Consider the following 19129-nt stretch of genomic DNA (forward strand, 5'->3'; position numbering starts at 1 on the left):
ACAGTTAGTCCATGTTCTTATGTGTGTATTTGGCCCTATTTGTATTAGTCTGCATTAAAATAACCCATTACATATTGTCATTCTAGTTATTATTTTAACATTGTGACCATTCATATTTTTTTTTTTATAATTATTCATCTGATAGACATTTTTACTGTTATATTGTATTTATTAACGAGACTGCTGTTCATGTTGTTGTTAGAGGTTTGATGAATATATTATTGCAGTTGTTGAGATATTGATTAGATAATGGCTGATAAAGTTGCAAAGGCCCAGTTTACTGGACCAATAAATATATAGTGTACTGTACATTCATGAAACAGGACACCACAATGTTTTTAGACCTTTTATTTTGCTGGGATCACTTGTCTGCTTGGAGCAGAGCTTGGGAGAGAGACAAAAATGTTACAGACATGATTACAGTGTGGATTGAAACTATCAACTGTGTTAAAAGTAATGAAGTTGTAGTTGAAAATGTTGATCTCTCTGAAAACAAGACAGTCAGGTCAGATGATGTCTATAATGCCATTATGATGCTAGATGATAACAAGGCTTGTGGCATGGATCATATCACTGCAGAACATCTAAAATATGCCAGTCCAAAGCTTTGTCGTCTGCTTGCAATGCGCTTTACTGGTCTCATAGTCAATGGTGTCCTTATATATACTGTGTATATATATATAAATATACATATATATATATATAAATATATATATACTGTATTTATATACTGTATGTATATATATATATATATATAAATATATATTTATTATATATTTAAAAGAGTCAATGTTATAATCACATATGGAGATAAAAAGAAAAAAATTAGAAAGAGAAGTAAGTGATCATTTCAATGCACACTGTTAGTATGTCTGTAACACAATGCCATTTTTGGTATAGGCTATACAATGGTGGTAATACATATTCTACTATTGTGGATTAGTGGGTGTAATTGATTTGCATGGTACATTTCCTGAGTAACTTATTAACTTCCACTGGCCTCTTTTAATGGAAAGAGTAACTGCTGCTAATCTGTCCAAGTAATCCCCAGTCCACACCGGATGCCTGAGCAGCGCGTGACGGCTGCGTCTCTCACGTGTCACACCGACAGCGTTTCTGTTGCTGCTGCCAGCCCTTTATTTCTACATAGATTTGGCCTTTCATAATGGTCATTTCATTTCATTATAAATTTATTTACTTTAGACAGAAAAAAGGTGAAGAAGCATGTGTTCATTTGTAAATAATAATAATAATAATCCATAATTAAAAGCGTGTACTCTATTCATTTATGGAGTCTCACAAGTCACTGCATTTTCCAGTCCTGCAAATATTTCAGAATAAAATCCTTGTGTTGAAGGTGTAATGAAGGAATTCTGTCAAGTGTTCAGCCATGACTTTTTTTTCATGGCTGTGACATATTCTACAGATACAGACATTGAAACTGTAGTAATGTTGCTGGTATGACGTCATGATACAGTCAAAAGATCATTTTCACTGTCTGTTGTTGTTGTTGTTGTGACCTGCGCAGTACGCGGAAAAATTAGTGAGACCTCGAATCTCTAGCTGACTTGCAGCCGCGCCTGCTCTAACATGGGCGCCGAAATAAAAAGCAATGTGGCCCGGTTGCTAGGTCAAGCTTCGCTTTTTCAATTATCCTGGATTCTGCTTTTTTTTTTTTTTAAATAGCCCCTCCTCTCACACTCAGATATATCATTGTTAACATTTATATTTTTTAAACTATAAAATATTGCCATCGAGATGAAGTTTTTAAGAAAATAAAAGGAAAACAGTTATGATTTCCACTGAATCATCGTAAATGGGTACACACACACACACATGACAAAACACGCGCAAGGATTAATGAATAACTGATTTATTTATTAAATCTTCGACAGTTTGAAACAATATTATTTGCACCAAAATGATCTACAGACAATATTCACACAAACTGTGAAGGACCCTCAATGTGCTTACCTCCGGATAGATAAATAGCTAGGTGCCACAGGTAAAGATAAGACAGCAGAAAGGGCACAAACAGAGCTATGTTGGGTTAAGGGTCAGGTCTAGCATCAGAGATAAAGCAGTGGTGCAGTCAAAGGTGTACACAGGCACAGAACACAGAGAATGGCTACTTTTTTTCAATAAGAGTAAATCCATCTCTAATACATAATAATACATGTTTTGAGGTAATGTAGACAGCAACATTTATGACCAAAACATATTTGAATATTCTATAATATTTAAAGCTCACTAGGTTATTCACATTGTCATGTGTTTTCTCCTTTGAGGGGAAAAGTACCCCTCTGAATTGCCACTTTTTCCACCTTATGTCCAATGATTATTAACGTTTATATCATGGATGATGCAGTCAAACACACTTATTCCACAGTATGTAGTTACCTCCTCAGTTGATGAGGGACGAGATATCAGGGATCATAAACATACTGATGGACAGTGCATCAGTGTGCCATCTAAATGGCAAGGCATGGGGAGGGGAAAGAGAGGAAAATAAAAGAACAGGTGCCAGGAGAAAAAAAGAAAGAAGAGAAAAAGGATGAGCTGCGGAATGGAAAAGCTACAGCAGAATTTGAATCCATGGAACACTTCGTGGGAACATAACATGCTGATTATCTTGCTGTCATTCATTATCTTTCACTTGTTCATACTGTCATCTGATTGCAACTTGTCTTGATTCCAACATATTCGATTTTTTAAATGGTAAGATCCACAGTATGTATTCAGGTTTGTGTATGTGTGTTTACATGGCAGAGAGAGTAAGGTGCAACTACCAAACATGTTTTTCCAGGATGTGCCCAGAGAGTAGACACGTCAAAAACGTAAATATACTGTAATTATATCTGTGTGTGTGTGTGTGTGTTGGCGTCATGGTGTGCTGAACTATGCTCATGTTACTGTATACAGTCCATGACATGTATCTGCAGCGTGTCCATATCTGGAGCCTGGTACTGGCACTTAGGACAACATAAATCTGGCAGCTCGTCAGCTCCGCCTGCCCCTTGATCTCCGACTAGTACCAACCCCTTATTTCGGAACGAGGGGGCAGGGGGCACCGTGTTGAAAGCTGCACCGAGGAAAGAAAGCATGTTAAAACAACTTCTTACCAGCAAAAAAAACATCATTTATAAATACATTTCCCTTTTTTTGTTTTAAGGGGACCAGAAAGAAACAGTGCTTAGTTTATAGTATATGCATGGGTTTCATTGGTAAAGCTGCACACCAGCCAGTAGACAATACTCAGTGATGAAAAGTAACTAAGGACATTTAAAGAATTAAACTAACCAAAAGGATATAAAAGACTCTTTGGTTGCTTGGGGGCAGCAGAACAAGCTATAAACACAACATATGATAAACTTGTTGTTGCATATTGACACATTTACATACAGTACATATTTCTAGCTCTGTTTCTGGTCTCCTGAGAAAAATATCTGGCTCTTTAGCTGCTATAAATGCTCCACTTCCTTCAGTTCCCCTTCAGAAAGGGCTGTCTGACAGCAAGGTAAACCGGTGAAAATACTCTAAATACAGCGTACTCTTCAACTGATATTGATTTCTTTAGGTGTCTAAAATCCGTTTTGCTGCCGGCCCCCGTCCTCAGCAATACATTGCTTTGCTCTCATGCTGGTTCTCCTGTCTGTTTCTCCAAACTCCATTTACTGTAGGTAATACACTCACAATGGATAATGTAACAATAATATGGTAAAGGTGGTCATGGTGATAACATATGGACAGCCCAACTTCCAAAAAATTCTGAACTGTCCCTTTAAGTAGAGTTTGAGCGCATAGAGAGGCCTACGGGATAGTGGAGGAGATATCATGTGACTCAAGTGAGAGCAGGAGTGGCAAGTCCTGATCCTTGTTTTTTTTGCAGTAGAGCTTTTGATAAAGTTATTATTAACTATATAATTTAAAAAGGGACTGTATGTAACTTTTTACACCAAAAACTGAGACCTTCCGCGACTTTCTGTGTTTCCTCTATCAGCCTGTACACTGCTTTTTATGTGAAGGACTCAGGTCAGTGTCCCAGCTGATATGACATCATGTGCGCTCGCATATGCCAACTCTCTCTAGCGCAGCCACAGGAATAGCTAACGATAGCTTACGGTTGGTTAGAAATGGAGTCTGCTAACGCAGACAAACAACCAACCTCCACCACAACTCAGACTCCAACATCTAGTAATATCTAGTGAAGCCCGTCTTGCAAAACAGAAATGTGACCAACGTCCAACGACCAACGTTGGCCTGTCTTTCGATTCATGGAGGGAGCTTCGTTCGGTTTTAGGTATCAAAACTGGACAGATAAGCTATCTTTACTGCAAATCATGTGAAATATATAGTGATATTGTGGTGTTAGCGGTCAAATACGTTCAGTTTCGTGTGTGTTGCCTCACTGTTTCGACCGATGCTCAATCGCGTCTACGTAGTGCGAGCAACAGGACGCAGACTGTCGTTGACTTTACGGCCACGAGTGTCGAGTGTTAACAAGCAATTTCTGATTCTTACATTGAGTCCCTTTAATATTAGAATGTGTTGAAAACATTTGTTTTACAGGATTTTTCTGACATACTTTAATTCGTGCATGAAACACAACTACGTGCATGTTATTTTCAATGTTTTGGTCGTAATGTACCTTGTGGAGGGGGAATTTGTGGGGCCCGTGTTGGAAAGTCTTCCTGGTGTCTCAGCTTCATTTGCTCCATACGTGAACTGAAACAGAGGTGGCCAAAGACAACTCACATGTTTAATCACACTTTAAAAATCAATATTTCTTATCACGCAGAGGAAAATTGTAGACACAGCTCTGACTTCGGATATGAAGTGTCAGTCTGGACGATGTGTCTTTGACGACAGCTGCAGTAAAGCTAAAGTCACCTCCAGATGCTGATGCAGCATTTGATTAGAAAGCAGGGGGGGAGGAATTCAGCACACAAGGACTATGTAACCCTGGATCAGAAATGACATGAACAGAGATTTGATCTTCCCTCAAAACAGCCAATTGGAGCTCACAGCAAAGATAGACTGGGGCTATCAACTGGGTGACTGGTGAATAAACGTCCACATGCTCACACAAATAATTATTATAATGGAAATGGGCCTGGAATGTGCTCCCCCCCCCTCCTCCCCCCTTTCAGAGATAACTTTTTTTTTTTTTTTACCGTGATGCGGCTTCCTGTTTGAGCCTGTCAATCTCAGTCAGGGCCTGAGTCAGCTGATCCTGCAGCTCCTCTTTCTTCTGGTTCAGCTTCTCTCTCGCTTCTCGTTCTGCTAGGAAATCTGCCTTGTAGATCTCAGCCTGGAGCAAACACAAAGACAGTGAGGGAGGGAGGGAGATACAACCATGTTGTTTAATTTCAATGTACCTGTATTGTAAAAGCATGTTAACATGTGGGTGTGGCTGATACAGGCTGATTTGTGCATAGCTGACAAGTGACTCATACGGGCTAAATTAACTGCCACGATGTTCATAACGTATTTTTCATTGAAGTGTTTACAAAGCATACTGGTTATGTCACTTTTATATGAACAAATCTTTCACACTGACAAGCAGAACCTGTTACATCTCCGCCTGCTTTGAGGGTGTGTTCCTGGAACTAAATTTAGGCTCTGCTCAGGTGACTACATTTAGCCTCCTACTGCAGCATCACAACATTCCAGTGTTGTCTGCCAATCGGTGCATACAAATTAGGACTTTTTCCCAGTGTCACATTCTTAATGACGTATAACCAGAACATTTAGATATGTACAATGGGAAAACAAGGCAGAACGTAGAACCAGAGCCTTACAGGTTCTTAAACGTTCAGGTTAGCTCCCGGGTTATGGGTTGTAATTAAGTACGGTGGCCCTGAGAGCACACCACACTGCAAAATTAAGAAAACATCTTCGCAAATTTTGACAACACATGCAAACAACCACATACAGAAACGCGCTGCAAGTAGTACACACGACAACGGAAAATGTTTCCAGGGGACATTAAACAGTGATACACACGGCTGAAATTACCTAGCATAGTTATATCTTGATAATAATGAACAAACCACAAAGTCAGTGACCACATATATTTGAACTGAACTGAATGTAACAATTTGAATAAACAAAGTGATTTGTGTGCATATGTGCTCGACAGCCGTGTGACTGTACCTGTGCAGTGAGGACGGGAACAGTCTCCAGGGAGCCTTTCTGTTGCTCCACCTCCTCCTTCAGTTTATCAATCAGATCCTGCTTCAGGGCTAGCGCTCTCTCTGCCTCCTCTAGTCGGCTGCATAGATCTCCTCCCTGGAAGACGAGCACACAACACACACACACACATGAATGTTGAGACATGAATCCCATAAGCTAAATAGCAAAACTAATGAGGGTAAATAGATGTTCAAATGTGTTTTTACCTCGTTCTTCAGCTTAGAGTCATAGTCTCTAAAAAGACATGTGTAGGCATGCTGCAATTGTGTCAGTTTTTTCCTGAGAGGAAAAAAAAGGAAACAACATTTTTCCATACAGTATCCAAACTCAGATGTAATGCTGGTAACAGTATTGAGGAATTTTGAATGAAACCCAGTAGCATTAAAGCTGAAGTTGTCAATATATCCTGACAGTAGTGAATGAGACAGATAATCTGTGAAAAATACGTTCCTCTGCCTCCTCCCAGTGCTCCTAAAGGCATTTGCAAGATTATCTGTCTCATGCACTACTGTCAGGATTTAGTGACAGTTTTATAAAAATAACTTTTTATCATATTTGATCAAAGTTCCCAACTGCAGCTTCAATTACCACAGTGAAGCAGTTAACATCACAATTCTAGAGAGAAAATTAAGCATTGCAACTGCATTGCATTGTTAGAAGATGAGATGATCTCATTTTAATTCCAATTCAAATGTGTTGTCTTTTGTGAACAAGTTAATACCTTGTTCGTATAAGTTCAATAAAATATTTTTGGGACTTCGGCGTACATGATGGCCCACCATGATACGGAACTTTCTATTTATGTATTCACTGAATGTTTAATATAATGTGACAGGGTTATCACTCACGTCTCTGTTTTTTTTTTTAATGCATGTCAAAGCAATCTTTCTCTCTCTGGAATAAATCTCTCTAAATATCATTATAGTGCAGAAAAATCTGTGTGTGTGTGTGTGTGTGTGTGGAACCTACTTCTCCTCTGTGACGACATGTCTCTCTGTCTTCAGGGCCTGCTCCAGGCTCTGGGTCTGCAGCAGCAGCTTGTCCATGGCCACATGATGCTGCTTCCTCTGCTGCTCCAGCTCCCGCTCTGCCACCTGTAGGGCCTTCATCTTACTGCACAGCCTACACACAAGTAGAAAGAGCCAACATGCACAGTCACAGGTGAACACGGAGAAGTCTCTACATTTGCATTTATTCTGACGTGACGTGATGTGACGGCTTACTTCTCTTCCAACATTTTGCGTTCATGCTCGCTTTTGTCCAGGCAGCTCTGTCTCTCGTTCAGTTCTCCTAACAGGGAAGTTACTTGAGCTTTCAGAGCCTCGCAGTCCTTGGCCAGCTGTAGAAATACAAAAAGCTTTAAGGTATCGGGGTTACATCTAGAGTGCCACCATCTAGTAGATGGAGGATTTGAACATTTTGGATCGTGGTGTTAAAAATCACAGCTGTTCATAGTTCACACCTGAGCACAGTCCTTGTCCTTCTGTTTGAGCAGAGCTTCAGTTCTGTCTCGCTGAGCTGAAGTCTTCTGCAGGTAATCAAGCTTCTCTTCCAAATCACGATACCTACGGACACAACAGATTCATAATTGAACTGGGTAAATTCCAATGTATACTGTACACATATATGTATTATTACAATATGTATCACTACAAAAAAGTAGGGCTGAACGACTGATCGCTCTTAAATCGAAAATGCAATTTTAACCCTTGTGCCTCACTTTAAAAAAGCTGCTCTGATGTCTCTGATGAAATCTTTTAACCAACATCAGTCCTGATAATAACTTCCAAATATGTATTCATTTTCAGAATTTTAACCCTTTAGTCAGTTTCATTACATACTGCTGTTGTTGTTACATCCTACCGCACTTTATATTGCTTAACTTAGTACATGTTTACATACCGCACCTTATATATTCAGATACATTATTTATTGTAATTTATCAACTGCACTACTGATACATGTGCAATATGTGCTCTTATTACTGTGCAATAACTCACTGCCTTGATTGTACTGTATACGGCCTTGACCATATTGTAATTGTATTTTCTAAATTGTATCATAGGTCAACATTTCTAGTTACAGATGTATATATTTACTTATTTTATTAAGTAGATTAGGTTAAGCTTGTATCAAACAAAGGTTTTATCTTATCTTTTATACTGTATGTTATGTGTGATTGCACCATCAGGACTGCTTCAAATTTCGCTGTACTCTGTCTAGTGACAATAAAGAAATCTTGAATCTTGTGGAAAAAAAACCTCACAGAAAGATTGTATTATTTTCTGTATACTATTTTTTTTAACAGTCTGTTTGGAATATGTCAATGATTAGCAACAACATTGATTTCGATGCATTGCATCATACACTGCAGTGCTCCATAATACAGCAGCGATGCCCCTAGTGGAAACCAGGAGAACATCATGTACTGGCCCCACTGGGCAAACATGAGAGAAGTACAAACTACTATTTTGAAGCCAGAGCTCTAGATTGAAAGCCTGATATAATCGAATGCATGATTTTAAATTTTAAATGGTTTCAATGGGGACATTTTGTGTGTTGGAGTGTCTGTATTTTGGCTACACACTTTGTTATAGACTTATTATAGGAGCTGAGGTTTAACTTCAAAAAAATCAATGAAGAAAAACCTCACACCCTAGTCAAAATATATACCATATGCATAAACACAGCCAAAATGATCGAACAATTAAAAAGCTCAAAAACGTCCTCAGGGATGCATTGTAGATGCATTGTGTAGAACACAAATACAGGCATTTTTAACTCAATTTATAGCAAATAATTGTAATCTAAATAGGAATTGTAATATCGGTTAGTAAAGTTGTAAATAGATACTTCACTCAAATCATTCCACTCTACAATACATTTGAAATAATATTCTGTCCGATTGGGTTTGCCAGTATGTGGTTAAAAGTTAAGCTAATAAATGGCAACTTTAACCCTTTAATTTAAAGACAGGAACTGCAAAATTGAAGACAATTAAATTGTTCGATCACTGAAAGAATAATAAATTGTTGCAGTGGTATATATATAATACAACAACATATGACCAAAAAAGAAAATGTAAATCATGCCTTATTTGCAAGTAAACAACAGATTAAAAAAAGATAACAACATACGTGAAACAAACTGAGCACAAAAATAAGAGACAGACAGGTGGCACAAGTAACGGACACACAGCAGTGAAGAGACAGACCTGCAGAAAGAAGGCATGCATGCACACAGTGAGAAAGAGAAAGCCACACAGAGCTGTGGGCTCACCTGCCCTGTGTGGCCTGAAGCTGCTCTGTGAGTTTAGCCAGGCTAGAGCTGGAAAAGGGAACACAAAGAGAGGAAGGAGCAGGAAGACATCTCTAAAGTGAGCCTTTTTTAATAAGAGGAAGAAACGCAGAAATAAAAAAAGGCATGCCAGTGTCTTAATGCCATACAGGAGAATTATCTGCAGATAAACAGTATAGTTGCGATTAATTAAACAGCACTCAGTCCAGAAGCTGCTAATGACAACTAGTTAAACACAGAAAGTCAGTTTAGTGCCGTTAGTTTCAAACAATGCATTGAAGTATTTTGCACAAGGAGGAAAAATGTGTTCTACCTGTCAGAGGAGTGCTGTGCCTCAGAGCGATGTTGAACAACCTCCTCGGTAACACTGCTCGCCTGTAAAAACACATCCATATCAAACATGTCCTTATCCATAACTTCTCTATTCTACATGGAGACATCATGACTTTATCTGGCTTAATTGTGTTGTGCACTACCATAGTATTTATCTTATATTATCGTTGGGTATTTTTGGGGCATTTTATTTTTCTATTATTTGTAATTGTCTGATTTTTATTGTCCTGAATTGTTTGAAGCCTGGTTCAACCATGTAAAGTACTTTGTAACTTTGTTTTGAAAAGTACCGTATAAATAAATAATAAGTATTATTATTATTATTGAACATACAAAGGGTCTCGTGCAAGAACCGCTTGGACAAACACATTTGTTTTTAAGTTGCACTTGCATGTGTGATTTAAGAGACCTTGTCATATTCACAAGTTTTCTCATATTCAGATTTTTCAGTGTGTGCTATCCACCACAGTGTGGAAAAGACTTAGCATATAGCCTTTTATATTTTATATTTCAATACCTTAATCTAAATGACTTAGGACTAAATAAATACATATGTATCCAAAATCAACTACAATGTTAAAGTAAATAAATAAAGTTTGGCAGACATGGACATTTACAAGGCAGGCAAGGTCTAATGAAAATATGTTACTGGTTGCATTCTGGGGAATGTAGGATCCAGTGTTTTTGGTCAGTCAGGCTAGTTGATTTCACTAACTCATGAATTTATACTAAATTACTGGAGCACCACTTTAAATCAAAACAGAAATCCAGCTTGGTTATCTAGAAAGTTGTCCGAGAGGTAGATCCCCATGCAGTGAACAACGCCAGCTAATCCATGGCTACTTTCTGTGTTTAATTCGTTTGGACTAAGATAAAAGTGTTAAAAATGCTTTATTTAAAATTTAGGTTTATCTGTAAAGCTTCAGGAGGCTCACAATGCCTGCCTCGCTATATACTGCTTGAGTTGTGTTTACTGAATTTTCTACAACAGAGGTGACAAGACCCGTTAAATGGGTTTTCTAAATCTGACTTGAAACACTCGTAAGAGTAAAGCTCACGTAAAAAGTAAGCGAGATTTAGGATAACAATACCAAAACGTTCTTGCATGAGCTGCCTCAGGCTTAAAGGGATGGTTTGGATTTTTTTAAGTGGGGTTGTATGAGGAACTCATTCATAGTCAGGGTATTAGCTACAATAGATGGCGGTCGGCACGCCCCCAGCTTGGAGAAACAGAAAGGTGTACCAGCACGGGAGTGCGGGTGTCTGACTTTGGTGAATCCAAACTAACCCTTTAAAACACCAAAGTCACACAATAACACAAACAAACTAACTGATCGAGGCAACGGTAGACCAGCAACTCCCGTCTACTGCGAGATGAAATTCCAGTTTTTGTCAAAGGAGTCTGGTGGCTTTGTAGAGAGCATAGTTAACAGCTTCAGTTCCCCGTTGGAAAGGGCAGTCTGACGGTAAGGTAAAGTGGTGAAAATATTCTAAATATAGTGTATACTTTAACTGATATTGATTTTTTTTAAGTGTCTAAAATCCGTTTTGCTGCAGTACATTGCTTTGCTCCCGTGCTGGTACTTCTCTCCGTTTCTTCAAACTTGGGTGCGTGCCGACCGCCATCTTCAAATTCAAAAATCCCCCTTCATCAACCACAGGTTTGTCTGTTGCTATTGTAGTTATTTCCTTATGTCTATCCTGCTCATCTGTAGTATCACATTACTGCACTTGGGTAGAATTGGTACGTGCTTAGATCACTGTGTGTTACCTGTGCCAGTTTGGCTTGCAGCTGGTCAATGCAGCGCCGCATTCGCCCTCTCTCTTTCTCAGCCTCGTCCCTCTCCCTCTCCATCTCTTCATTCTTCCTCCTCAGCTCTCTCATCCCTTCCTCCAGTTTATCTTTGTGACTCTTCAGCAACTGGAGGAACTCATTTGCACCTTCTAGAGGCTGCGGAGAGAGAGAGAGAGACATAAAAGTGAAACAACCGAAGCCTGAATGGATGCAGGGAGGTGGTGACGACAGGAGGACAGAGACAGACCACGTTCACCCCGGGGCTGGAGGACTGACACCAAACCAAAAGTAGGAATACACCCAGATGTGAGGGAACACAAAATGAGGCTTACAAATGGTGACAGAGGTTTTTTTTTTTTTTTTTAAATAGGGATAAATTGGTGGACTAGAGCTGTGTGTTAATGCTGTGCTCCATTCAAAGTAAGATGCAGAAACATTTCTTGTGTCCAACTACCATTCAATACAGTGTTCCTGCTCGGAAATATAAGGAAAAACATGGATGACCTCAAAATTAATATTGTTTCATGTAAAACACAGTTTCCATAAGATAGCTGGTGCTGGTTTATTATTATTATTATTATTTTTGATGAGTGCCAGGTTTTGTAGTTCCGACTTCACAGGCCATGCCATGTTATTTTTCCGAATAGGAAGTCAGGATTTCTAACCTCTGCCTGAATGCAATGAAGGATAAGGTGGGATGAAGCATTTCACTAGAGGTGGGGGTGGGGACAGCCACGGAGTAAGTGTCAGGGATCTGATTGGGGTAAAGCGGGATGCAGTGAGCAGGCTCACCTGGCCATTTTCCCTGCCCACTATCTCCCCCCATACCTCTGAAAGTGAGGTGGAGGGAGAGGGGAGGGCGCTACTCAAGGAGGTGCGCACACTCGCATCTCCCTAGACACATGGACACACAGATTAGATGAAAAATAAACAGATACATCAAAGCTGAAATCAAAAACGGTCAACAGAGTCATATGTCTTACCAGGCTGCGAGGTGGCGTGGTCTGCGTGTGTTGATCCGTCTCTTCAACTCTCTTCTTCTCCCGCTGATCTAGCGTCTGAAACGAGTGATTCCAATACCCACAGGAAACGTTAAAAAAGCGGGGCATCTATTCTTCAGCAGACGCAATGTTTCAAGTTGTTTTGCACACGTTTCGCTTGTTATACACGTATACTGCGTAGACGTATCACTCATTTTAAATGTCAACACAGCTGATACCATTGTTCCTCTGCTGTGAGTTTGGTTGTGATCACAGAGAGCAGGAAGGGACAGCTGAGACTCAGCAGAGTAACCAGGTCATGTTTTGTTGTAAGAGGATGAAAAAGAGGACATATAGTAGCAGGACAACCCATAGAAATAGAATAGGAGTAGAACGGAAATCAACGTAACAGTATGGTCAGAGCAGCAGCCATTATTATGTGTACCGTACCGTTGCCATTGCAACCGTTGTAGCGGGCTAACTTCTGCATAAACCGACTTACGGCAAGTCGCGGACTCAGTGAGGGGAGGTTTTGCAGTATTCACAAAACGAGCAGTGGAGTAGTACGAGGCATGGAGAGGGTCTTTTGCACATTATCTACGTTACTTGCCGCTAGAGATGAAATGAGGATTGCTACATGATGAGCATCAACAAGAGTCAGACAAAAGGAAAACGCCCGCTTAATGTGGACGGTAGACCTAAACGAAGTTCTCAAACTAATGTGTGACACAATTTACAGCCCCACTGACGTGCGTTGTTACCATAACAACTAATAACAATTACAATTTTCTTCTGACCTTGTCAGATGACCAAGGCAAGCAGGTCTATGTCTGTTCTACTACTATTCTATTTCGCTATTAAGCTATAGTGGAGGCTCATTTTTTCAAATGTAAAAACACCTGACAATGTGTGAATATGAGGAAGCAGATGTGTGAATCTTAACTGGCTAACCTGTGGTCCATCCAGTGGTCTGTTCCTCGCTGGGCGCCCCTGCAGTTCTTCAGTCTGGCTGGAGTTGCAGCAATTGTTAGAGGACAGGTTAGATGCTGGTCCGTTCACCAAGCTCTGTAAGGAGTGGTTTTCCTGGGCCAGCCTCTCAACCAGCGCCCTGGCCTCCTGGAATCGACAGCTGAGAAATTCCCGTTCCTCTCTCGTCCTCTGCTGCCATCCCTCCATCTCCTCACAGCGCTGACGTAAAGCTAGGTTGCTCTGCCGCAAGGCCTCTGCAGGAGAGAAGGATGAGGGTAAAAGGAGAGGTAGGACATTGATACGTCATACAGAGGGACACAGAGAAACTATTTCAACAACAGGTAGAATTAAATACATAATAATAATAATAATAATAATAATAATAATAATAATAATAATAATACACTTATTTATACAGCACTTTTCAAAACAAAGTTACAAATTTCTTTACATAGTTGAACCAGGATTAAAACATTCTTAGGACTGCAATGAAGCAAATAAAATCACACAACTAAAATAATACAAAATTAAAATGGAAAGAACAACAATAATAAAACTGATAAGACAAAGTGGCTTTAAAAAAAAAAGTTTGAGAAGCAATTCAAAAAAAATTGTCACTGATTCTGTCTCATATCTTAAAGGGCAATCAGTAAAATCTTAAAATAAATTCTAAAACTCACTGGTAACCAGTGAAGAGAGGCTAAAACAGGGCTGATATGATCATGTCTTCTAGTACTTGTTGAACGCTGAGCAGCTGCATTTTGTACCAGCTGAAGATATGAGATAGTTTTTTGGCTTAACCCTCAATACAATGAATTATAATAATCTAACCGGGAAAAAATAAAAGCATAATTTGACCTTCTGGAGATCAGGCCGAGAGAGAAAAGACCAGATTTTTTAGATGCTCCTCAATTGAAGAACTTTTGTTGAAGCACAAAACAACGGTCGACGACATTAAAGAACGCCTTTATATTGTTAAGGCAAATTTGAACTTGAAATTGATCAAGATATTAACTGTTAACACAATAGTTTAATGTATACTTAAATATATAAATATAAATAAATACAAAACACTTAAAATATTTAAATAACAAATTCACAGAATAAATAAAAAATTAACTACAATAATCTAACACTAAATAACAGCAAGAGTACTAATGAGAGCAAAATATATTTTGAGTTGGTATACCTGGTACCCTACACCAGCTTCAAATGTCAGCAATTCTTTTGCAGAAATATTAGCATATTTGCTTCCTCCAGCAAAATACAACACCTCTCCTGACTAACTGCATGTCCTGCTCAGGAGAGAAGCCTCTCAACCCCTCTGTGTGCAGCAAGCCAGAGAGAAAACAGCTTTTTGAGCGCATCGACAATGTTTTTGAAAGACTTCATGCCTTCATGGAATGAAGCAGAATATTTCATTATATAAAAAACATGCTGTGAATCTATCTTTTTTTCAATGAATTTTGACTTTTGGACTTTTGGACTGACTGAGATAAATACAGAGACGAGGAGCTCAATCGTATTAATCTGTGGCCTGCAAGATCCAATTCATCTGTTTCTTATTGTGGCACTCCACCTGCGATTAAAGAAATGATTTTTGCAAATGATAGTTTATCACAAATCAATATATTTTATAACTAATTTTGTACTATATTTATGTACAGTGGTAATCCATCAAATCATTGTTTTTAACCTATTTTTTCATCTGTGTAGTGGTCGTAATTATTCTTCAAATCATTATTTATATTTATATAAATTATTATATTCCATTGTCATGAAAAAACAACGAAAAACAGTTTAGCAGTGTCCACATATCAAAGTGTCCTTGAGCAAGACACTAAAACCCCATTGTTGCCAATGGGCAGCCTTAAACGGTAGCTAGCTGCCATGGATGTGAGTGTGTGTGTGTGTGTGTGTGTGAATTGGTGAATGAGAGGTAAATTGTAAAGCGCTTACTTTTTGACTTCTGTATTGCCTGTATTACTAAAAATTCTTGGTCAAAATTTCCTTTGAAATCACCAATTCACATTTCTACCATGTTCTGTACCAGCCTGTTAAAATGTGTAATTTGATTCAATCAATAATGCCAAGCTCGAACATCAAATGCAGAGATGTGCGATACTTTGAGTGGGGTAAATCAAGCATTATTTCTTTAAATTATTATTTATTTATTATTATTTAATTATGGGAATACATCCTACCTCTAAGCTGTTGGTTGTCACCCAGCAACCTGGTCACCACTTCATTGGAGGCCAGCTCTGGTGGGACCCTGAGGGTCCCGCCACTCTCTTCTCCTGACATGTCCCACTGCATTGGGCCATCAGGTTGGGGCTGCACCATCCCTGTAGAAAAACATACAGATTATTATCTACAAATACAGTACTCATTAGGCCGTTATTAATGCAGAACATCACTGCACAAATAACAATGCCTGTGTTGTGTTGAAGTCTGTTTCCCCGTCGATATGCAGTTCACTTTACCTTAACTTGAACCCAACCATATCACTAACCCAAACCAGTCTATGGCAAGCCGTTTCATCATTTAATAGCTAAGCTTGACTATCCGGAATTAACATTAGAGATCTCTACAATTGCGTTTTGAGTAGTCGTAATTACATTTTGACTAGTCAGAATTCCTATTCAAGATATCTAAAACGACATTCTGACAAGTCAAAATTTAATTTAAAGGACAATGTAGATATCTTCAATTGAGGGGAATTAAAGATATCTTGAACTGGAAGTCTGACTAGACAGAATTAAATTGTAGATATCTGAAACTGGAATTACAACTAGTCATAATTCAGTTGCGGACATTCCGAACAGGAATTGCTTTTAAAAAAAGAATATTTCGGTATTTTGGGCACTCAAAGATGTATTCCACCAAAATTTCACTAAAGATCCAAAAAGGCACTGCTGGGAGCAATACAGGAAGGCATTGATGGAAGAGCCAAAAAAGATCTCTTACAAATACTGCTAACAGCAGCAATTAAATGAATCACAATTATGTGGCTAAAACCTGAGCCCCCAACACACAATTTATGGATTGAGAAGGTATGGGAAATTTACCACATGGAACAAATAACTTATTCCCTAAAACTCCAAAAAGACACATTTATTAAAAGGTGGAGCCCTGCCATGAACATACTAATACAGTGATCGTGATCTGAATATTTTTTATATATCCTGGATCATACTTGTATCTGTCTTCCTGACCCAGGCCATCTCTCTAAGCACATACAGACACCAATACAACACACACCCATACAACACACACCCTTCTACACACTTCCCCTCTCTGACCTCCGACCCTTCACCACATTTATTTTGATTTAGATTTATTTAACTTTATTTAATTTTAAATCTTTGGATTGTTTAACTATGTGTCCTCCCTTTTTCTCTGAAATTATAGTTTAAGATGTGTGTTTTCTCTCTCCCCCCTCTTGTTTTAACTTGTGAAAAGAACAAAGAGACAGCTGTAAAATGAAAATACAGTAGGAAAGAATGTGATGATGATGATTGTATAAGTTGCTGAAACTGCAATAAAAACTAAGTTAAAAAAACAACAACAAAATTATATTTCCTAGTATAAGGAAAACCTGTCTGCCATGGTGGCAGGTGACCTGACATTTCCACCTGGCACAGCCAACATTTACCCTGTATTTGACAGCTGGCAGGTGCTCATTTCATTCCCTGAGCATAAACCTAATCAGTTATCTCTGCTACACCTACCCATAACCTAATCTAAGTCTTCATCCTCTCATTCACTGACACATGTCACGAACACCACGCCTCATCTCCGTTAGGCGGCCTGGGGGGGTTGTGACTTTCTCTTTCTATTTAATCTCTCCTCAAAGTCCTGCACCATTTCACGTTATGTGGAGGCCATCTGATAAAAAAAACTCACTGATGAAGTGTTAATACTCTTCTTTGTGCTGTATAAACCTACATCCAGGTATCAGTGAACAGGACGAAAACATTACGTCATTCCCAACACCATGAGGCACACAGCTCCACTGAAACACACACAGCTTGTTTTATGTGTTTGTTTACACCACAGGAAGAACTAAAACCACTCCTAAAGCCACTATGAGCAGAAGCACACACAATACAGCAGCTCGTGTTTATTATAGATAACGTTGTTGTTTCCCTGCCTGCACTAACACAGGCTCATGTCTGTGCTAACATACGGACATTACAGGTGTTAACGTGCTCTTACCCTCTCTTCTTTGTCAGTGTTGTTGTTGAACAGCAGTCAGTGGAGCTGCCTCTCACCTACAGCCTGTTAGTGAGCCTAACGTCACCTCTTATCCGTTAGAGAGCTGTCTGACGCTAGCTAGCGATGTAGCTCCTGAGCTAGCTGGAGGAGTTAGCAGCCAGTAGCTGTGTCTTTATCTGAGGCTGTTGTTCACTGACATAAACAACGACCTACATCAACGAACTGGACGTCTCCCGAAAGGCATTTCTGCCCAGTTTGATACCGTTATCCTGGTACAATGTGCGCGTTTAAAGGTGGGTTGAGGTTATCTGTCAGAGCCGAGGCGACTGTTGTTAGCTCAGGAAATGTAGCTCTATGTTAAACCCTGAGTTTAACCTCTCAGGCAGCGCTTCCTCTCAGGCTGCAAAGCAACCTCCAGTCTAGTTCAGTTCAGTTCAGACAACTATAGTTATCCACATGGGGGCAATTCATTTGTAGCATTCCCACAGTCCATACATCCATACATACAACAGACAACCAATAATTAGTTAAGTCAATGGAAACATATTAAAGGCATGGTGCAGTTGGAGGGACACGTTACAATAAGAACCATATAAATACATACGAGTATGGCAATAAAAGCCAAAAAATAAGAAACAATATATGAGAACAACATATCTTAAAGTTCTTCTAAATAACAGTCATTTAAAATGGGTATGGTCTGTGTTCAGCAGCTTAGCTTAACAGTCTATGGGGTTAAAGGTCCCATATTGTAAGATTTTCATGTCTTTTATGTTATAAAGCAGGTTTAAGTGCTTTATAAATACTGTGAAAGTATCAAAGCGCTCATTATACAGAGAAATACACACAGCAGCCCGTATTCAGAAATTGAACGTTTGAAACAAGCCGTTAATATTTCTGTCCATTTGTGATGTCACAAATATACAATATTTAGACCTGTTACACGATTTTAAACGTAAACATTCTAAATGTGTCCCAGTTTATTTCCTGGTTGCGGTGTATGTAAATGACATCAGCTGACAGGAAGTACGCATGGACCCAAACTGCCAGGCAACACAATTCCGTTGCAATTTCGTTGAAATGCGCTAAAACGGAGCGTTTCAGACAGAGGGTAAATACAGTTATATTCAAGCAGACAGTACGAGGACAATAAAGTTTTTTTTGAACATTACAGCATGTAAACACGTTCTAGTAGAAACACAAAATACAAGTATGAACCTGAAAATGAGCATAATATGGGACCTTTAAACCATACAATTTTTGTCAATGATCCGGATGTAGTATTCGACCTCTAAGCCATCAAGAGACAAAACGTGTATGTAAAACAGTGCGCTTTGCAAAA

At 39.0% G+C, this 19129-nt stretch overlaps 1 protein-coding gene across 4 annotated transcripts; it reads right to left on the reverse strand.

Annotated features, from left to right (window-relative positions):
* Window positions 1-1857: 1857 nt before the first annotated feature.
* Window positions 1858-18152, reverse strand: ikbkg (inhibitor of nuclear factor kappa B kinase regulatory subunit gamma). Of its 4 annotated transcripts, XM_037773722.1 has the most exons (16): window positions 17788-18152; window positions 15774-15914; window positions 13552-13823; window positions 12604-12678; window positions 12413-12514; window positions 11597-11776; window positions 9806-9867; window positions 9475-9522; window positions 7658-7760; window positions 7419-7534; window positions 7165-7317; window positions 6402-6474; window positions 6157-6291; window positions 5175-5311; window positions 4649-4725; window positions 1858-3082 (listed from the first exon to the last, which is right to left on the reverse strand). In XM_037773722.1, exons 2-16 carry the CDS (start codon window positions 15910-15912, stop codon window positions 2910-2912), a joined length of 1845 nt encoding a protein of 614 aa, XP_037629650.1. In that variant the 5' UTR covers window positions 15913-15914; window positions 17788-18152; the 3' UTR covers window positions 1858-2909. The 4 variants fall into 4 exon arrangements, with proteins under 4 accessions (XP_037629650.1, XP_037629652.1, XP_037629651.1 ...); XM_037773724.1 differs by lacking the exon at window positions 12413-12514 and having other exon boundaries at window positions 17788-18151; XM_037773723.1 differs by lacking the exon at window positions 9475-9522 and having other exon boundaries at window positions 17788-18150.
* Window positions 18153-19129: the final 977 nt, after the last annotated feature.

The sequence above is a fragment of the Sebastes umbrosus genome, chromosome 6 (genome assembly GCF_015220745.1).
Source record: "Sebastes umbrosus isolate fSebUmb1 chromosome 6, fSebUmb1.pri, whole genome shotgun sequence".
Lineage (NCBI taxonomy): Eukaryota > Metazoa > Chordata > Actinopteri > Perciformes > Sebastidae > Sebastes > Sebastes umbrosus.

What these genes read in the sequence shown, in the direction of transcription:
- ikbkg (XM_037773722.1), bottom strand. Translation starts at nt 15,912, where the DNA reads ATGGTGCAGCCCCAACCTGATGGCCCAATGCAGTGGGACATGTCAGGA. An exon ending in AGGACAAGGACTGTGCTCAG is followed by an intron (nt 7,535 to 7,657) that starts GTGTGAACTATG and finishes GTATTTCTACAG; the next exon opens with CTGGCCAAGGACTGCGAGGC. An exon ending in TTCCCGTCCTCACTGCACAG is followed by an intron (nt 5,312 to 6,156) that starts GTACAGTCACAC and finishes TGTTTGCTCCAG; the next exon opens with GCTGAGATCTACAAGGCAGA.